This window comes from Octopus bimaculoides, chromosome 15 (genome assembly GCF_046866305.1).
Source record: "Octopus bimaculoides isolate indiv1 chromosome 15, ASM4686630v1, whole genome shotgun sequence".
Taxonomy (NCBI): Eukaryota; Metazoa; Mollusca; class Cephalopoda; order Octopoda; family Octopodidae; genus Octopus; species Octopus bimaculoides.
The window spans coordinates 46459709-46480489 of NC_142942.1; the positions used below are offsets into that span (position 1 = coordinate 46459709).

The 20781-nt window shown below is 35.1% G+C and overlaps 2 protein-coding genes across 2 annotated transcripts in view; one reads left to right on the plus strand and one right to left on the minus strand.

Moving 5' to 3' along the window:
• Positions 1–5736: 5736 nt before the first annotated feature.
• LOC106880845 (NAD-dependent protein deacylase sirtuin-6) lies at positions 5737–15524 on the minus strand. The gene is made up of 7 exons (XM_014930978.3): positions 15398–15524; positions 11643–11866; positions 9772–9879; positions 9473–9600; positions 8132–8217; positions 6992–7072; positions 5737–6469 (listed from the first exon to the last, which is right to left on the minus strand). Exons 2-7 carry the CDS (start codon positions 11845–11847, stop codon positions 5842–5844), a joined length of 1236 nt encoding a protein of 411 aa, XP_014786464.1. The 5' UTR covers positions 11848–11866; positions 15398–15524; the 3' UTR covers positions 5737–5841.
• Positions 15525–20415: 4891 nt separating this feature from the next.
• Positions 20416–20781, plus strand: part of LOC106880846 (zinc transporter ZIP1) — a 9833-nt gene continuing 9467 nt past the window's right edge. The window contains exon 1 of the mRNA XM_014930979.3: positions 20416–20664. Within this exon, the coding sequence (XP_014786465.2) occupies positions 20519–20664 (146 nt within the window). The 5' untranslated portion in view covers positions 20416–20518. The remainder of the gene's footprint in view (positions 20665–20781) is intronic.

Genomic DNA, 20781 nt, shown 5'->3' on the forward strand with positions numbered 1-20781 from the left:
GTTCACGACAAGGGAATCCATCATCACTCACATATATATACTTATTTTCTTATGTATATCTTTTATCATTTACTTGTTTCAGTCATTACACTGTGACCATACTGGAGCACCATCTTGGAGAATTTTTAGCTGAATAAATCAATCCCATTAGTTAGCACTTTTTTAAAGCCTGGTACTTATTCTATTGGTGTCTTTTGCCGAACTGCTAAGTTACAGGGAAGTAAAAACTTTGTAAAATTACGTTTCATCTGATGATTATAGCTTTTTTGTAATGGAGTAATTAATGTTCTCGTTCTTCTACTAAAAAATGTGTAAGAAACAGCTGTAATGAGCTGACAATGATCCATTATCTGTTATTACTCATTTGATTTTACATATATATATATAGTGCTGGTGGCACATAAAAAGCACCATTCAAGCATGGTCGATGCCAGTTCCGCCTGACTGGTTCTCATGCCGGTGGCATATAAAAAGCACCCACTACACTCTCGGAGTGGTTGGTATTAGGAAGGGGATCCAGCTGTAGAAACATTGCCAGATCATATTGGAACCTGGTACAGCCTTCTGGCTTGCTAGTTCTTATTCAAACCGTCCAACCCATGCCAGCATTGAAAGCACATGTTAAACAATGATGATGATGACGACGTAGATATATATTTATGTGAATTATTTCATTTTTTGGAACAATGCAACAGAAGCAGCCTTTGAATTTTTTTTATACAAAGTGCATTTTTACTCAATATCTGCATGTTATTTACAGCTTAATCTGCTTCAAGTTTCAATGTTCCAAAATAGAATTATTTCATGTTCTCTCAAGGCTTCTAGGTTCTTATAATGTCAACACAGACCCAAATACAAATGCACTTACAAGGCATTGGTTAATGTAGGCCTATTAGAGAAGATATTTGCTCAGCATGCAGCATGATGTAGTGGTGGTGTCCCCCAAATAATGTGGTTGTCAAGCAAACATCTTAACTGCACAGCCATTCCTGGGGATAACAAAATTATGACTGACATGTTTTTCAAGACTCACAAAAGCATTGAAATATGGGGTTTCCAGAGTCTTAATATTTTAAACAACTCCCTTCATATCAAGATACCCTTTGCAGTACATAGAGGTATATCACTTGGAAACCACTTTCCTACTGTTTTACAAAAATGGGGTGTTATATGGGAGAATGCGGTACTACATATACAGTGAAGGGGCGTGGCTTAGTGGTTAGAGGTGTTCAGCTCATGATTGTTAGGTTGTGAGTTCAGTTCCTGGTGATGCATTGCAAGACACTTTATTTCACGTTGCTCCACTGGCAAAAATGAGTAGCACCTGTAATTCAAAAGACTAATCTTATCACATTCTGTACCATGTTAAATCTCCCTGAGAACTATGTTAAAGGAATGCATGTCTGTGGAGTGCTCATCCATTTGCATGAGTAGACAGTTCTGTTGGTTGGATCGACTGGGACCCTCGTCGTAAACTGACAGACTGCTAGTTACCTATATAGTGTCTAAATAGAAGACAGGATGGTCACATGTGGAAAATCTTTAATCATAAGTCAGCCCAATCATGGCTCACTTGGAGGTTAAACAAATGTCTCTGATCCTGTTACTTTGGGAAAAGAAGTGTTGTGGTGTTATGAAGTTGCAAAACCCTTGGTCAATAATGACCAAACAGACCTCTGTTCAATGAAGTTCCAGATAAGACCATTCTTTGGCTTTCCGACAAGTGTAATTTGAATGAGATGTGACTGCTATTTCTAGCAAGCCAGCAACCATAAAACATTTCCACTACTGTCCCCTGTTTTTCTTAAATTTTTTAAAATTTTTATTTAGTCATAAATTAGGTGAAAGCACATGGCCTAGTGGTTAGTGTGTTTCTTTCACAATTGTGGAAACACTGTTTCGATTTTCAGACTAGGTGGTGTATTGCATTCTTGAGCAAATACTTCGTTCGATGCTGCTCCAGTCCACTCAGAAGTAAAGGAGTTCCAGGGAGATCTGGTGAGTTAATCCCTGTGATGGACTAGCATCCTATCCAAGGGGAATGTCTTTGTCATTTACAAACCATGGAAGCCAAGCAACTGACTGCATGAGTCCTAGGAATTGAAACAGTATTTATTTACATAAATTAGGACAGCAGCACATAGTTGGGACATTTTCCTATGCGGCTGACCATATAACTATGAAACTAAAAGTGGAACCCACTTGTCAGTCAGGCAGACTGAGCCAGGCACAATAAAACAGCAAGTTGAGATGTTCAGAAGCATAACAGAATGGGTGCTAGCAATGAGGTTGTTTTGAAATCTATCATGCAACAGTCAATAGCCCTGCTGACCATGCAGTGGTCCTACTGTTCATGCTCATTTACTCAAGACAGCCAAGATGCAGGTTTTAGGAAATAAAGAAAAAAAAGAAAACAACAGGTTGAAAAAACAAAACAAACAAAACATTGATGGGATGTCAAGGTGAAATTCTTTAAGAAATGGTAAAGTTTGATTTGGTTTATTCACAAAAGAAAAAAAAAAGTAGGCACAAAAGATTTGAACAGGAAATTTGGATTATCCTTCTCATCACCCACCCCTAAACACAAGCAAGTTTCAATGATAGGCTTGTAAAATTATTAAAATTTCTTTTTTAATTAAAATTTTAAAAATTTGTAAAAATCTCAACTGCTTTTGATTTATATAATCTTATGTGTTTGTGTATATTATATACACCTATCTATATATATTACATAAGTATGCATGTGTGTGTGTGTGTGTGTTTATGCAATGAGTATAAGCATTGATATGAAAGCCACAAAGACAATTGAGAGATGTTGACTGGAGATTAAGGACAAATTTAACTCCATTTTAATCAGTTTCAAGTGGGATACAGACACTAGGTTTAATCTGTAGGAAGAACCTAAGACAAACACTTAGACAGACAAATATATGAATATACAGATAAACCACACATAGACACACACACATACACATGTATATATACATATATATATATATATATATATATATATATATATATGATAGAGGACTTCTTTTAGTTTCTAATTTCTTTATTGCCCACAAGGGGCTAAACATAGAGGGGACAAACAAGGACAGACAAAAGGATTAAGTCCATTGCATCGACCCCAGTGCATAACTGGTACTTAATTTATCGACCTTGAAAGGATGAAAGGCAAAGTCGACTTCGGCGGAATTTGAACTCAGAACGTAACAGCAGATGAAATACCGCTAAGCATTTCGCCCGGCGTGCTAACGTTTCTGCCAGCTCGCCGACTTCTTTTAGTTTCTGTCTACCAAATCCACTCACAAGGCTTTGGTTATATATATATGTATGCACACGCACATATATAAAGATATACACACAAACACACACACACATATTTATATATACATGTATGTACATATACATGTATATGTGCACAGCCGTCCTATGATTTCACTTTGCTTTTAGCTGATTTTTTTTTCATTTTATGTCAACCACCAGAGACACCAACACTTCCACATCAGTTTTTCCATTTCACTTCTTCCATAGTGATGTCGGCCACCACTCTCTAAATTAACAATTGAGTTGGGTTTTTTTCTTTCTTTCTTACTTTCGTTTTTTTTTTGTGTGTGTGTGTGTGTGTGTGGTAAATCTTTTTCAAGAATGAGTTAATAAATCATTTCAAATATCAAGAAAGACTTCACTGGAAATCTAAACTGGAAACAATGACAGAAACTGCAAAATCATTTAATATGAACAAAGTAACTGTCTGAACAATTAAAAGAAACCAAGAGAAAATCAAAGCCGGATTAACCAGTGGTTTTCAAACAACGCCAAAACATACACTACCCCTGTGTAGGAAGATTCTAGAGACAATGGAAAAAGGTTTGTTATTTTATGCAGAAGATAATGCTGAAGTTATAACTGTCTACATCTGTGTGTATGTATACATATATATATATATATATATATATATATTTACATATCTTTAAAAATACAAACACACAGATAATTATATTTATTATTCCTATTATTTCATCATTTCAATAAATAATTGCATAAATTTTGTTGGTGCTTTAGTGCTTTTTTTTTTTACAGAGTATATGAGAAATTTATCTATTTCATTTCACACAATTTCAATTTGCACAGTGATTCACAGGGCAACAGTATATATATTATATATATATATACCAGATTTTAAAGTGTATAAGGAACCCTCTAATTTTCGGGGCTTAAAATTTGAAAAAAAGGTTTTGTAAGGGATTATAATACTATCCATGCATAAGAAACTCCCACAGTTTCCCCCTAATTTTTGACAAAAAAGGATTCCTTATATATGTTAAAATATGGTGTATATATATATATGTATGTGTGTGTATAAATGTATGTATGTATATATATATATATATATATATATATATATATATATATATATCATATATATAGTTTTAGGGAAAAGAACCAAGATTCATTATCTTTATCTTATGATATTTACTTTGTATTATATTATACTTATTTATTGTGCTTTTAATTATTAATTTTTCTGTATGTGACAGTGGATCTTCATCGATGAGTTCATGAACCTTGGTTCTTTTCCCTAAAACTATATATATATATTTTTTTTATACTGTGAAAGTTTAATTTTAAGAAATTGATTTTGAGGTTTTACCTGTAATTTTGGATTTTATCCCTAATATCATTATTTTATATATATATATATATATATACACACACACATGCATGCATATGTATTGTATATGTTCATTGTATACTTGTGTTATATATATATATATTTTATATACATTTTGCAAATATATATGTATATATTCCAAATGGAGTAGATAAGATTTGCAACCTTCTATGTCAATAAACCACTAATGTTCCTGAAAGTTGTTTTTCATACCTTCTATGGACTGCTTAAAGCTAACTTCCTACACATTTACATATTACTATATATATATATATATATTATTCACACACACAGACACATATGTATATATTCTTATGACATTCTGTTTAGTGGGTTGCCAATACTCCTTGTTTTTGTTTTTGATTACCTAGCTGTTCTATCATCTGTGCACAATGCTGCACTGAAATGGTTAAGTTAATTCCCATATTAACATATCCAAGTATTCCTAATTTCCATAATAGAAGAAATAATTATCTGTTCCTCTCATCAAAGACCTATAAACCCAATCGCACTTATATTCATCAAAATAAGAAATTCCTGTCCCTTTTTAAACGTCGAAAAATTTCACTCTACTGGTGATAATGATAATGATGATGATGACAATAATAATAATAATAATAATAATAATTGGCACAAGGCCAGCAATTTTGAAGGGTGGTTCAGTCCATTAAATCAACCTCAAAACTGGTAACTGACCCCAAAAGGATGAATGACAAAGTTGACTTCTGCAAAATTTGAACTCAGAAGACAAAGAGCCGGCGCAAATACTGAATGAATTTTGTCGAATGTCTGCCTACCCACCACCTTGGTAACAATAATAATAATAATAATCTTTTCTACTGAAGGCACAGGGCCTGAAATTTTGGAGAAAGGGATAGTTGATTATATCAACCCCAATACACAACTGATACTTATTTTATCAACTCCGAAAGAATGAAAGGTAAAGCTGACCTCGGCGAAGCATTTTGCCCAGCATGTTAACAATTCTGCTTGCTCGCTGATTTAATAATAATAATAATAATAATAATAAAAATAATAATAATAGTAATAACAACAACAACAACTGTAGTAATCATAATAATAATGGTAATAATAATAATAATAATAATAATGATGACAATGAAGAAAATGTGATGAAATTAAAAAAAAAAAAAAATAAATGGAATTTAATTACATATTTTCTTAGGAGGATTTTCTAATTGCTCACACTCCTCCTCTTCATTAGTTTCTTCGTTTGAAATGAGGGTAGCGGGTCGTTTATTTACAGGTGGAATGCAGTTTTCATTTGAATCTTCAGTATCAGTCAAATCTGGATCGTCAGCCACCACACTGTCCTCTGTCAACTGCACTACATCTTTCTTATCTTCTTCTTCTGTTTTGATAGCTATAGGCACTGTATCTTTGGATTCTTCAGCTTCAGTCTTCTCACACTTGACTGCATCTGTAGGCTCATCTTTTGCAGAGTTGGCTAGTTTCTCCCGATACAAGTCTCGTCTGGATTTCTTACGCTTCAACAACATCCTCGGACATTTCTCTCTCGGTTTTGTATTTACAGACTTCAGAATGAAAGAAAAGCCGGAATACTCCGGAATGTCGACATCGAGTAGCTGGCAGACTCCCTTCATCACTCTGTCGACATAAGCATTGATGCGTAAGTCACAAAGACGATCGAGTGGCGTTGGCTGTAGATTAACGAGAACGAGTTTACCTCCGTTTTTCTTTGTTAAAACTGGGATACGTCCACTTGGTTTAATCTGTAAGGAGGTGCCAAGACAAACACTCAAATCTGCAAGTCTGAAATAAACCAAAACAAGAAGATACTAAAAAAAAAGAATATCTTTAGCATCATTTAAAGGAACTTAGAAAAAGCAAAGAAAAACCGAAGGAGAAAGGAGAAAATATTAACCCTTTAGTTTCCACATGTCTACTGAAATACACTGCCTGTGTCGCAATTAATTTAGAAAATAACTAAGAATTTAGTAAAATAACTTTGCCATCATTAATCTGGTGTTTGCAATGTAAATTAACAGTGGAATTCTTATTTAAGGTTTTAATTTAGATCACTTTAAAACTGGGTAGTAGTAGCAGAGACAGGGAAATAAAAGAGCATTTTCTGTGAGTGAGAATTTGGAACATGATGGTAGTAATTCCTTGCTAATCAATAATGGATAACTAACTTTTGGGTGTGGTCTAGGATATTTTTTTTCCTTTTATTTAGCATTATTATTGTCAATGTCTTGGTCATTCAAAGAATTTAGCAGCAAAAACTATTCAAGATTTAGTGTTTAAAAAATTTTTCTTTTGAAAATTGATTACTTTGCTTCCTTGTTGGCAGCTTGGAGATCATCTTCAGGTAAATTATCTTCCCAGTCCAATATTGTGTCAGTCAATTGGCCCCTGAAATAATAATAATAATAATAATAATGATTATATGATTTTTTTTATTGGCCACGTGGGCCAAAGACATGGAGGACAATATCGAAGGATGAGTTACAGAACACAAAAAAAAACAAAAACAAAAAATACAAAAATCTTAGCTGATTGGAGGTATTAACATGTCCAAGTTTTGTCCTGGTATAAAAGATGGGCTACAGCAAATATTCTGTTCAATGCCACAAATTTGCTTGTTAGTCGCTTGACCTCAACCAGTTGAGCATGTCCCTTGGTGGCTGACGATATGTGCATCTCTGATTGCGAGCAGGAATAGCGGGGGAGCATCATAGCAATGTGTTGAGAGGAATTTTTTGAGATTTGAATAATTCCCACCATTTTGTTCATCATCCTTATTCAGGGACCTCTTGAGCTGGATGGGCTACTGGACCTGAAAAAAATTCTAACTGGGCCCCTACCTACAAGGTCATGTGCTGTTTACCTTGATATGAAGTCCTCATGTTGTGTATATTTGGTTATGATGCTTGTACCTGTTGTACTCTTATCAGAAGGGTAGTTATTATGGGTGTATTAGTCTTCGTAAATTTGTAACCTAGTGTCACTTTGATAGCATGAGCTGCTCTCTCAATAATAATGGTTTTAAATTTCGGCACAAGACCAGCAATTTTAGGGGGAAGCGGCTAGTTGATTAGATCGATCCCAGTTCTTGGAACTGAAGAATGCTACTTATATGATGGTGACAATTTATGAGTGTGTATCAACTAATGATGTAAACATCATTGAGAAAATAAAAGTGTTTCTCAAACTAATATATCTTGTGATATTGGTTCTGCACCTAGTTACATAAGACTCCCTTGCCCCCATTTCACTGTCCAAAATACAGAGAACCAGAGACTGAGCGTCGGCAAAAAAAAGGAAAAAAAGCCCCTGTAACCGACAGTACTAAGTCACCATTTGCCATATGGAGTGTGTCAAGGGAGATAATCTGCTCAGTTTTATGAAGTGGTGGGGGGACATGCACAAAAAAGATAACATAATCCAAGAGTGTAGAGCAATGAAATTTACCTGCAAATTCCTCTCATTTTCATCTGTAAACAATTATCACCTGTATGTTTCAAACCCATTGTTGGTACTGAGGACTCACTGATGTACTGAAAAATAATAATAACAATTAACAATCCTTTCTACAATAGGCGCAAAGCCAGAAATTTGGGGGACAGGGATTAGTTGATTACATTGACCCCCAATACTCAACTGGTACTTAATTTATTGACCCTAAAAGGATGAAAGGCAAAGTTGACCTCGGCAGAATTTGAACTCAGAACGTAGCAATGAGCAAAATACCGCTAAGCATTTTGTCCAGTGTGCTAATAATTTTGCCAGCCTGCTGCCTTAAATAATAATAATAATAATAATAATAATAATAATAATAACAATAACAACAACAACAATAATAATAATAATAATCCTTTCTACTATAGGCACACAGCTTGAATTTTGTGGGGAGTGGAGGACAGTTAATCACCTCGACCCAGTACTCAACTGGTACTTAATTTATCAACCCAGAGAGGATAAAAGGCTAAGTTGACCTCGGTGGAATTTGAATTCAGATATGTAGCGGCAGATGAAACACCGCTAAGCATTTCGCCTGGCATGCTAACCATTCTGCCAGCTCACTGCCTTAATAATAATAATGGTTTCAAATTTTCCCCACAAGGGCAGCAATTTGCGGGGAGGGGATGAGGCGGTTACATCGACCCCAGTGTTCAACTGGTACTTAATTTATGAACCCCGAAAGGATGAAAGGTAAAATCGACCCCGGCGGAATTTGAACTCAGAATATAGTGGCAGATGAAATACTGCTAAGCATTTCGTTCAGTGTGCTAACGATTCTGCCAGCTCGCTGCCTTAAATAATAATAATAATAATAATAATAATAATAATGGTTTCAAATTTTGCCACAAGGGCAGCCATTTTGGGTGAGGGTATGAGTCGATTACACAACCCCAGCGTTCAACTGGTACTTATTTTATTGACCTCGAACGGATGGAAGATGAAGACGAAGAAGAAGACGAAGATGAAGAAGAAGACGAAGAAGAAGAGGAAGAAGACGAAGAAGAAGAGGAAGAAGACGAAGAAGAAGAAGGAGACAAAAAAGAAGGAGACGAAGGGGAAGAAGAAGATGAAGAAGACGAAGAAGAACACGAAGGAGACAAAGAAGGTGAAGAAGAAGACGAAGAAGACGAAGAAGAAGAAGAAGACGAAGAAGAGGAAGAAGACAAAGAAGGAGACGAAGAAGACAAAGAAGAAGAAGAAGAACAACAACAACAACAACGACTATAATAAGCATGGCCGCAGCCTAATGACTGAAACCAGTAAAAGAAACAAACAAATAAAAGCTTTTACCTGGATAAAACATTTATCGCATTCCTCAACGAACATATTTCCATGAAGCTCAGCAAGTCGATTGCGTGGAAACCCTGAACGTAAATGCAGACCATCGATATTCTGACTGATCAGAAAATGGACAAAGCCTGGTAATAAAAAAAAAAAAGAAACAAAAAGTTTTACTTAAAACATAAAGTCTGTCTACTTTATAACTTTTACAATGGTTTTTCTCTTTTAATTCTTAATACACGATTATCATCATCAGCTTATTATTAAGAATAAACTTATTAAAGGAATGGAAAATTCTAAAGCCTTACCAGCTTTCTCAAGAGCCACCAGGGCCATGTGTGTTAGAGTTGGTTTGGCACTTTCGAATGTTATATCGACTTTAGGTTCCTCTCCACGCATTTCCAGCGTCCAGACTCCTGTTACAAGAGAAACCAACAAATTATTAATTATTCTCACCAACAACATACAACAGCCATGACTTACCTTTATTCATCGCTAACTTAAAAGCTGCATTCCATGCAGACTTTTAAGCCAGTTCCTGTGGAGGGCTAAATGGGCCTGTGGCCCAAAATCAAGGCAACTTAAATAGCATGACTATAATATGTCTATAATGACTATATGTGCCAGAGGTGTTTGATTAGAGGTTAAGGGTAGATGAGAATTAATTCTGTAATGTAATCATTCTAATGTTCCAGTCCCAAGTTGAATTTCAACTTTTCACCAATATATCCCAAGGTTCTTATCTTGGCATAAAATAAATGAAGTGAATGTCATTTATCCCCACCTTGATCTCTGTCTGATATCGGACAAATGCCAAGATGGTGTGGATCAGCCAAGCTTTACCTGCTAGAAATAGCAACCCAAATGCTTTTAAATCAGATCCAAATGCTGAATGTTCAAGAACCAAATGAAGGGCAGATTTTCAATCCTGGGATTATCCTGATTCCAAAAAGGTATAAAATGTCTATGTAGAGCGAATGTAGACTGAGATACAGGGGTCCCAGAAGGACAGACAGAATTTCATTTTTATTATTATAGATTTAATGTCTACCTTCCATGAAATGAAGTGTGAACCAAGAGATGTTGCAGTCATTTTGTTGTTAAACCTGTTTTATATATTATACAAGCAGGATTGATTAGAAACAAGTAGGTGACTTTCACATCATCATCATCATTTAACATCCGTTGTCCATACTGGCATGGGTTGGACAGCTTGATCAGGGCTGGTAAGCTGGAAGGCTGCACCAGACTTCAGTCTGATTTGGCATGGTTTCTACGGCTGGATGCCCTTCCTAACACCAACAACTTTGACAGTGTAATGGGTGCTTTTACATGCCACTGGCACAGTTAAGAATAAATAAATAATTATTTCAGATAGAAGTAAAGCAGCAAGCTGGTGGAATTGTTACTGTTCCAGGCAAAATGGTTAACAGCATTTCATCTGTCCTTATGTTCTGAGTTCAAATTTCGCCAAGGTTGACATTGCCTTTTATCCTTTTAGGGTCGATAAAATAAGTACCAGTTTACTTATATGGCTAGCCATTTTGGAGAGACGGGATTAGTCAATTACACTGACCCCAGTACTTCACTGGTACTCTATGTTAAAGACCCCCACCCCACCCCCCAGAAGGATGCAAGGCAGTGGGAACTTCAGTGGGATTTGAACCTAAAATGTAAACAGCCAGAAGAAATGCTGCAAGGCATTCTTTCTGACACTGTATTCATTTAATCCATTCTAGCCAGGAATGATGGATGTAATAGAAACAAATGAAATGCATTATCCACTGTATCTTTTTTCTTAAGATTTTGGGAATAGTTTGAGGTGAATTTGGTTGCTCTTTCTAGGTGGTAGAATCAAGATTGCAAAATAAACTTCTTAACAACATGGCCATACTTAAGGCCATAATATACAGCATTCTAAGTAACATGGAGAAATCATCAGCATCATTTAACATATATATTCCATGCTGGCATAGGTTGGGCAAAGGGGCCGATACAGCTTGGCACCAGTGATGCCACAACTCACTTCTGCAGCTGAGCAAACTGAAGCAATATGAAATAAAGAACACAATACTGTCTGGGACTCAAACTCACAACCTCATGACAGTGAGCTCAACGCTCTAACCAGTGAGCTATATGCCTTCACAGTTCCAAATAGGGGGATGTAAAACATATTTACCTTTAGGTCCCCTGAAGTCTGGAATGCCAGCAGATGTACTAATACCAGCACCAGTATGGAATACAACATGCTTGCTTTCTCGTATCAACGTGGTAAGTTGTAAGATTTTTTCTTCCACTTCAGCATCTGTATCGAACTTCTCTGGAATTCCACATTTTCCTTTATTCGCATATTGGGACAATCCAGCAGCATAATTGACCGACATAGAGAGTTCCTAAGTATTCCTGCAACAGAAACAGTTAATATAAAGATTATGTACGACAAAAATGGTAAAAAAAAAAAAAAGTAAATAATAATGAATTCCAACATCAACACAAAAAAACCACAAAATTTGCTGGTTCCACATGAAAAGCACCCAGTACACCCTGTAAAGTGGTTGGCATTAGGAAAGGCATCCACCCATAGAAACCCTGTCAAAATAGAGAATTGGAGCCTGGTGTGGTTCTCAGCCTTACCAGCTCCTGTCAAACCATCCAAACCCATGCTGGACGTTAAATGATAATGATGATGAATTAGGGTTAACTCTTGTTTTTTTCACGTAATGTCAACTGGCCCTCATATTGCACTGCTTTTTGGACAGTTAACCTAGCTCTCAGTAGGTGTACAGAGTTTACATATTTAAGTTTATGTATCACAAGTAGTGAACATAAACACACACACACACACACACACATATATATATATATATATATATATATATATATATATATATATATATATATACATATATATATATAGTGTAGTGGTTACAGTGTTGGGGTTGCAACCACTGAGACTGTGGTTTCAATTACCAAACAAGGTGACACATTGTATTTTTGAACAATTCACTTCATTCCACATTGCTTCAGCATATCCAGCTGTCACATCCTTCCAAGTTCAGCTGGATGAAGAGTGGGAAGACCAAGAAGAAGACTGTTTGCTCATAACTACAAAGGCATCAGAAAAAAAAAAAAAATCAGCAAAAGCATGCTACATACAACCAGGCCATACTTGCTTGCCTGCAAGTGACAGTTACAGTTTTATGTTAATATATATTTGTTGTTGTACTTGGGGATAGTCATATTGTCAGTTTAGCCAATAAAAACACACGCATTGTATATTTGGTGTTAATTTGCTTCAGCTTTATATTACATTAATCTTAATCTTATTTCGGCCAGAGTTCTTTCGTCACACTTCTGTGACCTCATCAGTGGTCCTTTGTTTCCTTCTTTCTTATGTGTGTCTCACCTTGCTAACTATCAGCCATATATATATATATATATATATATATATATATATATATATATTCACACACACACACAAGGACATAGGTGCAAAACAAGGTGGGAAAAAATAGTACTTGAATACCAACGGCAGAGTAAAATACTATTTTTTTTATTGAAGCCAAATAAAACTTCAGAAACCGTTACTCAAAGTTTCACACGGTCATTCATCGGACAGTTGTGACGATAATACAGAGTCTGATTAATCACAACTGCCTGATGAACCACCACATGAAACTCTGAGTAACAGTTTGCAAGGTCATTTTTTCAGAGGCTGGGACTCTGAGCCATATACACTCCTACAAAAGTCACGATCATGACATACAACCACACTGCATCACAATTATTTTTCTTCAACAGTACTTGTTCTGTTGAACATCGTTATCCCAAAACTAATCAAAGAAGAAAAAGGTCCCACAAATTTCAAACGATATCTGGACAAATTTCTTGAAGGCATATTAGACAAGCCACATCTTAACAGGCTATGGGAGCACAAAACTTGACATAAAAATACGACATATATATATAAACCCATGTAGTAGACCTACAAACGTGCTATTTTTAGCAAACTCTAGCAAGATGAATGACCAGGTGTACAAGGCTCCCTCTTCGATTCCCTAAATTAATATTGGTAGAGCTTTCATGTTTATTTGAAATTAGCCACACAAATACACACCTAAGTACGGTCTTTCGACCGACTTTCTCTAAACTAAATACTTTGTCTGAACAAAAAACTGGTAAAGTCGTTAGAATGTTGGACAAAATGCATTGCGGTTATTTGCTTTATATAGTGCGATGTTCCAATCCAGCCAAAGTCAACTTTGTCTTTCATTATTCCAGTGTTGATGAAATGAATTGGCTGGCTAGATTGATGGAATCGTTAAAACATTGGACAAGAAACCTTGCAGAAGGTCAAGGACGTTTTGATTACGAACATCTGCAGTAGCATTGTATATATATATATATATATATATATATATATATATATATATATATATATATATATATATATATATAAATATATATATATATAAATATATATAAACACACACACACATGCATACACGATTAGTTCTAGAAGAAGAAATAGATCTGACATAAAGTTATTGACGACAGGACAAGGTGCTTAATAAAAGCTCAATTGAGATGATTTGTGAATGAACTCGTAACACTTCGAACTGTAAGAATAAGACGAACCATGTTTACTCCATAGCAATAATTGTTTCGATCCCAAAATACTACAACAACAATAAACAATGCGATGATTAAAAATGACAAAAGATAAAATAAAGAGATCATTCTCTTTGTTAAGATTTCCAAACAAACTCTCGCTATCTCCAAAACCCCAAATCTTGACAAGTTCTGTTAAACTAGAGTGACAGCAAAACAATAAATAAAAACTGTATTTTTTTTCCCCACCGACACTAACAGGGATTTTGGAGGAATTGTCCTATTTTGTTTTAAAACATTAACTCGACAGGAATATAAGACTACGATATGTAATAATTTAAAGAAGAATAAAACAGAATTAAGAAAGAAATACATTTTAAGAGCAAACAAAATAACAAAAATAAAAGATTGTTGAAACGAAGAGCACTGAGTTTATAAAAGAAAAAAACTCTACATAACTATTAAATATTTATATCAATTTATAATATTGCTGAGGGTTATTAGTTAATTAATTACTTTAATTAAAATATTAAATCGTTTTGTTTTGTCATTGTATATATCGAAAATAATGTTACGGTAAACGATCGACAACGATTATATCGAGTTAATTAAAACGTGTAGGTGGTTAAGACAAAGTGAAATGGATACATCTACACATACATATATGTTTATATATACGCGTTGTATATATATATATATATTTGCATACATAAATGTTTATATATACGCGTTGTGTATATATATATATATATATATATATATATATGCATACATCAATGTTTATATGTATGTTACAGATGAGTGAGAAACTGAAAAGGCATGTGTGTGTGTATGTATACATACACACATACATACATATGTGTGTGTGACAGATGAGAAAAAGGAAGGGTATGTGTATATATGAGAGTTTCTAACGTGCAGTCACGGTGAGATGGATGTCATGTAAATATCAGATATCCTTTGTCTATCTATCTATCTAACACACACACACAAACATATATATATATATATATATATATATATATATGTGAATAAAAATAAATACAAAAAAAGGGTTTTGTATGATCGTGTATAGAGGAATATATTATTTTATATATATACATATATGTCTCTCGCTCACTTAATCTCTCCGTAAATATATATATATTATATTATTCCATTACAATTAAATGTTTTAATTGCGGAGGTGGAGAGAATTAAATTAGTAAAAAACGAAGTACTGTCTTCTTTTAGAGAACTTATAAAGGTATTTTAAACAGATAATTTTGGAGTTGTGCGTCAAGTAGACCAAAAGGGAGGGAGAATAATAGGTTGAAATGGTACCAGAGTTGTTTTGTAAAGCAGCAATTATTCTAGAATATAAAGCGACGTTGTTGTCGGAGACACGTTGGAAAGAAACAAACTGGATAACCAGGAAGATGATATTTGTACGCATGCGCTCTTTCCAAACAGGAAATATATAAATACGCAAGCGAGAGCGCCATTTTATACAATGATATTCTCACCCTGTGTTATATCTTTTATTTACATACATACATACACGTACATATACATACACACAGACATTTATATATCAGATAATTCAATGAATAAAGAGAATAAGTACATCTACACATTTTCTATTATAACAGTATTATTACAATATATGTAATTCAAAATCTGTCTGACATGTTTCTGCTGCATGGATATCTCACAGTGTGGTTATGCAGCTTTGTTCAGTGTTGCACACTGCTGTGGTTTGAAGCGAATTAAAAGTATGTTGGTTTAGGGGACGATAGTTTTCAAGTGTAAACAATGAGAGAGGAAGCCTGATCGGGGCGACCCTGTCATGACTCCAACGCTCGAAATTTGAATCATGAATACTAGATCCTAAACTAGGTCAGAGGTTATTTTGTCCATTAATTTTAATCATATTAGAAAGGAAAAAAAATTCAGAGATGGATGTTGATAATTAAGGGTCATTAAGTCAAATATAATTTACATGTAAATATCAGCCTTCCTATCTATTCCCTACACACACACACACATTATATATGTATGTCTGTGTGTGTGTGTATATATATATATATATATATATATAGTTCGTTTTTAAGGGGTTGGCTTTGAGAGTTGCATTTCCTCGCATTCGGTAAAAATGTGCTTTTTTTTTTATAGTAGTCTGACCTTAGAGTCCCTCATGGCGTGAGGCGTTATTGTATAGTAATGCCCTTATATAAATATATATATATATATATATATATATATATACTCTTTTATTTGTTTCAGTCTTTTGACTGTGGCCATGCTGGAGCACCGCCTTTTAGTCGAGCAAATCGACCCCAGGACTTATTCTTTAGAAGCCTAGTACTTATTCTATCGAGCTCTTTTGCCGAACCGCTAAGTTACGGGGACATAAACACACCAGCATCGGTTGTCAAGCGATGTTGGGGGGACAAACACACACATACAAACATACATACACACATACAAACACACACACACACATACATATATATATATATATATATATATATATATATATATATATATATATACATATATACGACGGGCTTCTTTCAGTTTCCGTCTACCAAATCCACTCACAAGGCTTTGGTCGGCCCGAGGCTATAGTAGAAGACACTTGCCCAAGATGCCGCGCAGTGGGACTGAACCCTGGACCATGTGGTTGGTAAGCTAGCTACTTACCACACAGCCACTCATATTTATATGTTTATGTATAAATATGTATATTCGAGCTTTGGGCTTCATAGTGGCAAGAGTCTGAGTTTCTTTCGAGTGTTGGGCCCCATGGGTAAAATAGTCGAGTTCCTTTCAAGTGTTGGGCCTCATGGAGGCAATGATCAAGACCTTTGGTATTATGTCGTGCTTGAGAAGTCTATCCATCAAGCCAAGCAAAATCGCAGTCGTGGAAGATACTGGTGTCACGCATTACATAAAAACACCCATTTCACTCTTAGAGTGGTTGGCATTAGGAAGGGCATCCAGCCGTAGAAAACCATAGCCCGTAGGATTTAATCTTAGGCATCTCAAATAAAAGGAGGTGATTATAGCTGGAATACCTTCACTCATAAGTCTAATTGATTAACCATATAGAAACAACAGCCAAGATATCCCTCAAATGATCACACTTAGCTATCTTTAAAAAGGAAAGAGATTTCAGATAATGTAGTTGTAGATATTAATAATCAGAAAGGATGGCCATAGCTGGAATAACTATGCTCATATGTCTATTTGGTCATCCTCAGAAATAATTACCAAAATCTTGCTCAAATCATTACATCCAACTATCATCATCATCGTTTAACGTCCGCTTTCCATGCTAGCATGGGTTGGACGATTTGACTGAGGACTGGTGAAACCGGATGGCAACACCAGGCATTTCTGACAGCATAGTGTCAGATACCGATAACAAGAGGGGATCGTCATGGTTGGAATAAAATTGGTTTACTTGATCAAGGTTTGTCTAGGGCTAAATAACACAGATTTATTTAAAAAGAAAATTCCATCACCCTCAGTAAGATATTGTGTGTTTCACACCAACAATTTCATCTCACAACACAAGAATTACTGATATTAATAAACCGGAAGAAATGTTTGGTATCTAACCAATGCTTGGCACCTTCAGATATCGTTCTTCCAGACATAAATATTTCAGATCTGATATATTTCGAAACGAAGATTGATGTTACTAAACTTTTATCTGATATCTGTGACAGTTAATCACTTTAATCCTATTATTGTGTTGAAACAAAAGTTTTGCCATAATTTGGTAACATTTGCTTTATTCATTACGATAAAACAAAAACAGTTTAGCATTTAAAGTTGAGGCCATCATGTTGCACCATCCGAAACTACCTTTCTGCTAGTTCTTTGATCCCATGCTGATACCAATTTTTGTCCTTCGATGTGAAGAATTCCTTCACTGAAGCTTCCGCCCCCTCTTGGTTGATGAAGCATTGCAAGCACAAGAAGTGAGTCATGGATCGGAACAAGTAATAATCCGGGGGAACTAGGTCTGCACTGTATGCTGGCTGATGCATCAGTTTGATACCTCAAGTTACTGGAATGTATTCGGGTTGTCTGAGTGGTATGAACTGTTGTGTTGTCTTGCAGCAGAAGAACTTGCTTGCTGTTAACCAGTGCCAGATATTTTTGCCACACAACAGCATATATCTGCTCTGGCTGTTTAGAGTAGAGGCTGGCATCAATGGTTCAACCTTCTGGAATGAACTTGTAGCAAATTATTCTCTCATAATTCTACCAGATGCAGAATGTCACCTTGTGTTCAAAACACCCGTGTTTGGTATTAGGTTCTGGAAGGTGGCCCTTACATAACCGCTGCTTATGCATGTTAGGATCGCAGAAAAATATATCCCTTGAATTATTACTTGTTCTGATCCATTGTTCATTTCTTGAACTCATGACACTTAATCAACCAAAAGGAAGTGGATGGAGTTCTTCACCTCAAAGGACAAGAACTGGGATCAGTGTTGGATCAAAGAATTGGCAGAGAATGGTGCAGTGTGATAACCAATACTTTGAATGCCTAACTACTTTTGTTGTAACTTGACGAATAAAATGAACAAGTTACCAAATTGTTGTGTAACTTTTGACTCAATACAATACTAATAAACCAATGTTAGTGTTTTTACTATTTCACATGTCATCAAAATTAATCTATGGAAGAAATATTTGGTATCTAACGCCCATGTCTAGCACTGTGGCATTCCTTCAGATAAGGATCTTTTAGACATAAAAATTTTAGATACTAAAATTGCTAAATCTTATCTGGTACCTGTAATAGTTAACAAATTTAATCCTATCAACAAAATATAAAATATAAAATAAAAGTAACAATAAAAAACTATTGATTTTAGTTAAATACACACATATATATACACATATAAACATACATATGAATAAATAAGTACATGACATGTGAAATAGTGGAAAGGTAACGAATGGTTTGTGAGGAATTCTTGTGTTGTGAGATAAAATTATTGTCTGAGACACAAGGTACCTTACAGAAGGTGATGGAATTTTCTTTAAGGATACATGAATGCTGTTTAACATCTGGTTAATGCTGATCAAGAAAACCAATGAGCAAAGGGTATTCCGACCATGACCACCCCCTTTTATTATTGGTATCTGGGACAGTGTTATCTGAAATGTCCTTCCTTTTTAACCCTTCAACATTTAAACTGGCCACAAGCACAGGAGTGGCTGTGTGGTAAGTAGCTTGCTTACCAACCACATAGTTCCAGGTTCAGTCCCAATGCATGGCACCTTGGGCAAGTGTCTTCTACTATAGCCTCTGGCCGACCAAAGCTTTGTGAGTGGATTTGATAAACGGAAACTGAAAGAAGCCTGTCATATATATATATATATATATATATATATATATATATGTATGTATGTATGTGTGTGTTTGTCCTTCCCAACATCGCTTGATAACCGATGCTGGTGTGTTTACGTTCCTGTAGCTTAGCGATTCAGCAAAAGAGACCAATAGAATAAAAGTGGGGTGATAGCTAAAGAATGTCCAAGAAGCACTGTGGAAGAGAGTTAGAGGGTTAATTAGACGGCAGGTGAGAATAAGACATTTCAGCTGATTCGCTTATATTTATGTATTTTTTGTGTATGTATGTGTGTGTAACTGTATATGTAAATAAACGCGGTGTTTAACGCATTTATAATTAAAAACGTAAATTTAAATCCTTCTAACTTCTTTATTGTAAATTTTCCCAAACTATAACAACGGTATGTGTCATAGGCATGCAAAGCTATATCAAGGGCATGTCTTTCGAAAATTTTTAGATTAAAGTTTGTGACTGAGTTAAAGAAAAAAAAAACGAAAACGATCCTGATATACTTTCGTCGAAGTCTCAAAAACGAAAAAGAGGAGGGGAGATAATGAGAGGAGGGGAGGCAGTACATTAATATAAAATAGAGTTACCTGCCCTTGATCTCAAACTTGAATCAGTCATGAGGAAGAGTTCTTTATCAACGTGACGCACTTGTTGTCATTAACTGTAACAAAAGCAGCAACAACAACAACACCGAGACCATTTCTTGTTCACAGATTACTCATGGCTATAGTTATATCAATTAATTAACACAATTCACTTCTGCAATAACGACTTTTTATCACGGTACAAAATGTTTGGCAAAGAACTACATTCTTCGGCTCTCGATATATAACTGTTTACTTTTAAATATAAAAAAGGTGGAAAGAAAGAAGAAAAAGAAAAACAAAACGAAAACATTGACAAACTTGATTGCTCTCTCTCTATTTACATTCTATCTATCTACTTAGAGAGAAAGAAATTTGTAAATATACATAGTTATATACAACACTAAGCCTATATATATCTATATATATACACACACATACATGTAGTTTACGTACTTATTTTTAAGTGTCAAATCAATGAAGAAAAAGACATGAAGGTAGAAATCTTAAAAGTTATTCTACTTATTGCCCTATTCATAGTCACTTTGATATGTGGTTTTCTTCCTGTCAAACTGGTTTCCTATTCCCAACGACAAACGACCCACGCTGGTTCTACACGGCAGTCCAATCGGAAACGGTAAACTATTTTATTAATTTATTATTATTATTATTTAAGACGTCGCACTGTATCCGATATCGTGATGTTGATTGAAGATATTGTGTCTACCGAGGGTTTGTACTGTCTGTCAAGTCA

Excerpts from the sequence above, each read along its gene's own strand:
- LOC106880845 (XM_014930978.3), bottom strand. The coding sequence starts at position 11,847 with ATGTCGGTCAATTATGCTGCTGGATTGTCCCAATATGCGAATAAAGGA. Across the intron at positions 8,218-9,472 it reads GCGATAAATGTTTTATCCAG|TACATCAGTGAGTCCTCAGT; the intron begins GTAAAAGCTTTT and ends ATTATTTTTCAG. Across the intron at positions 7,073-8,131 it reads AAAATGAGAGGAATTTGCAG|GGGCCAATTGACTGACACAA; the intron begins GTAAATTTCATT and ends TTATTATTTCAG.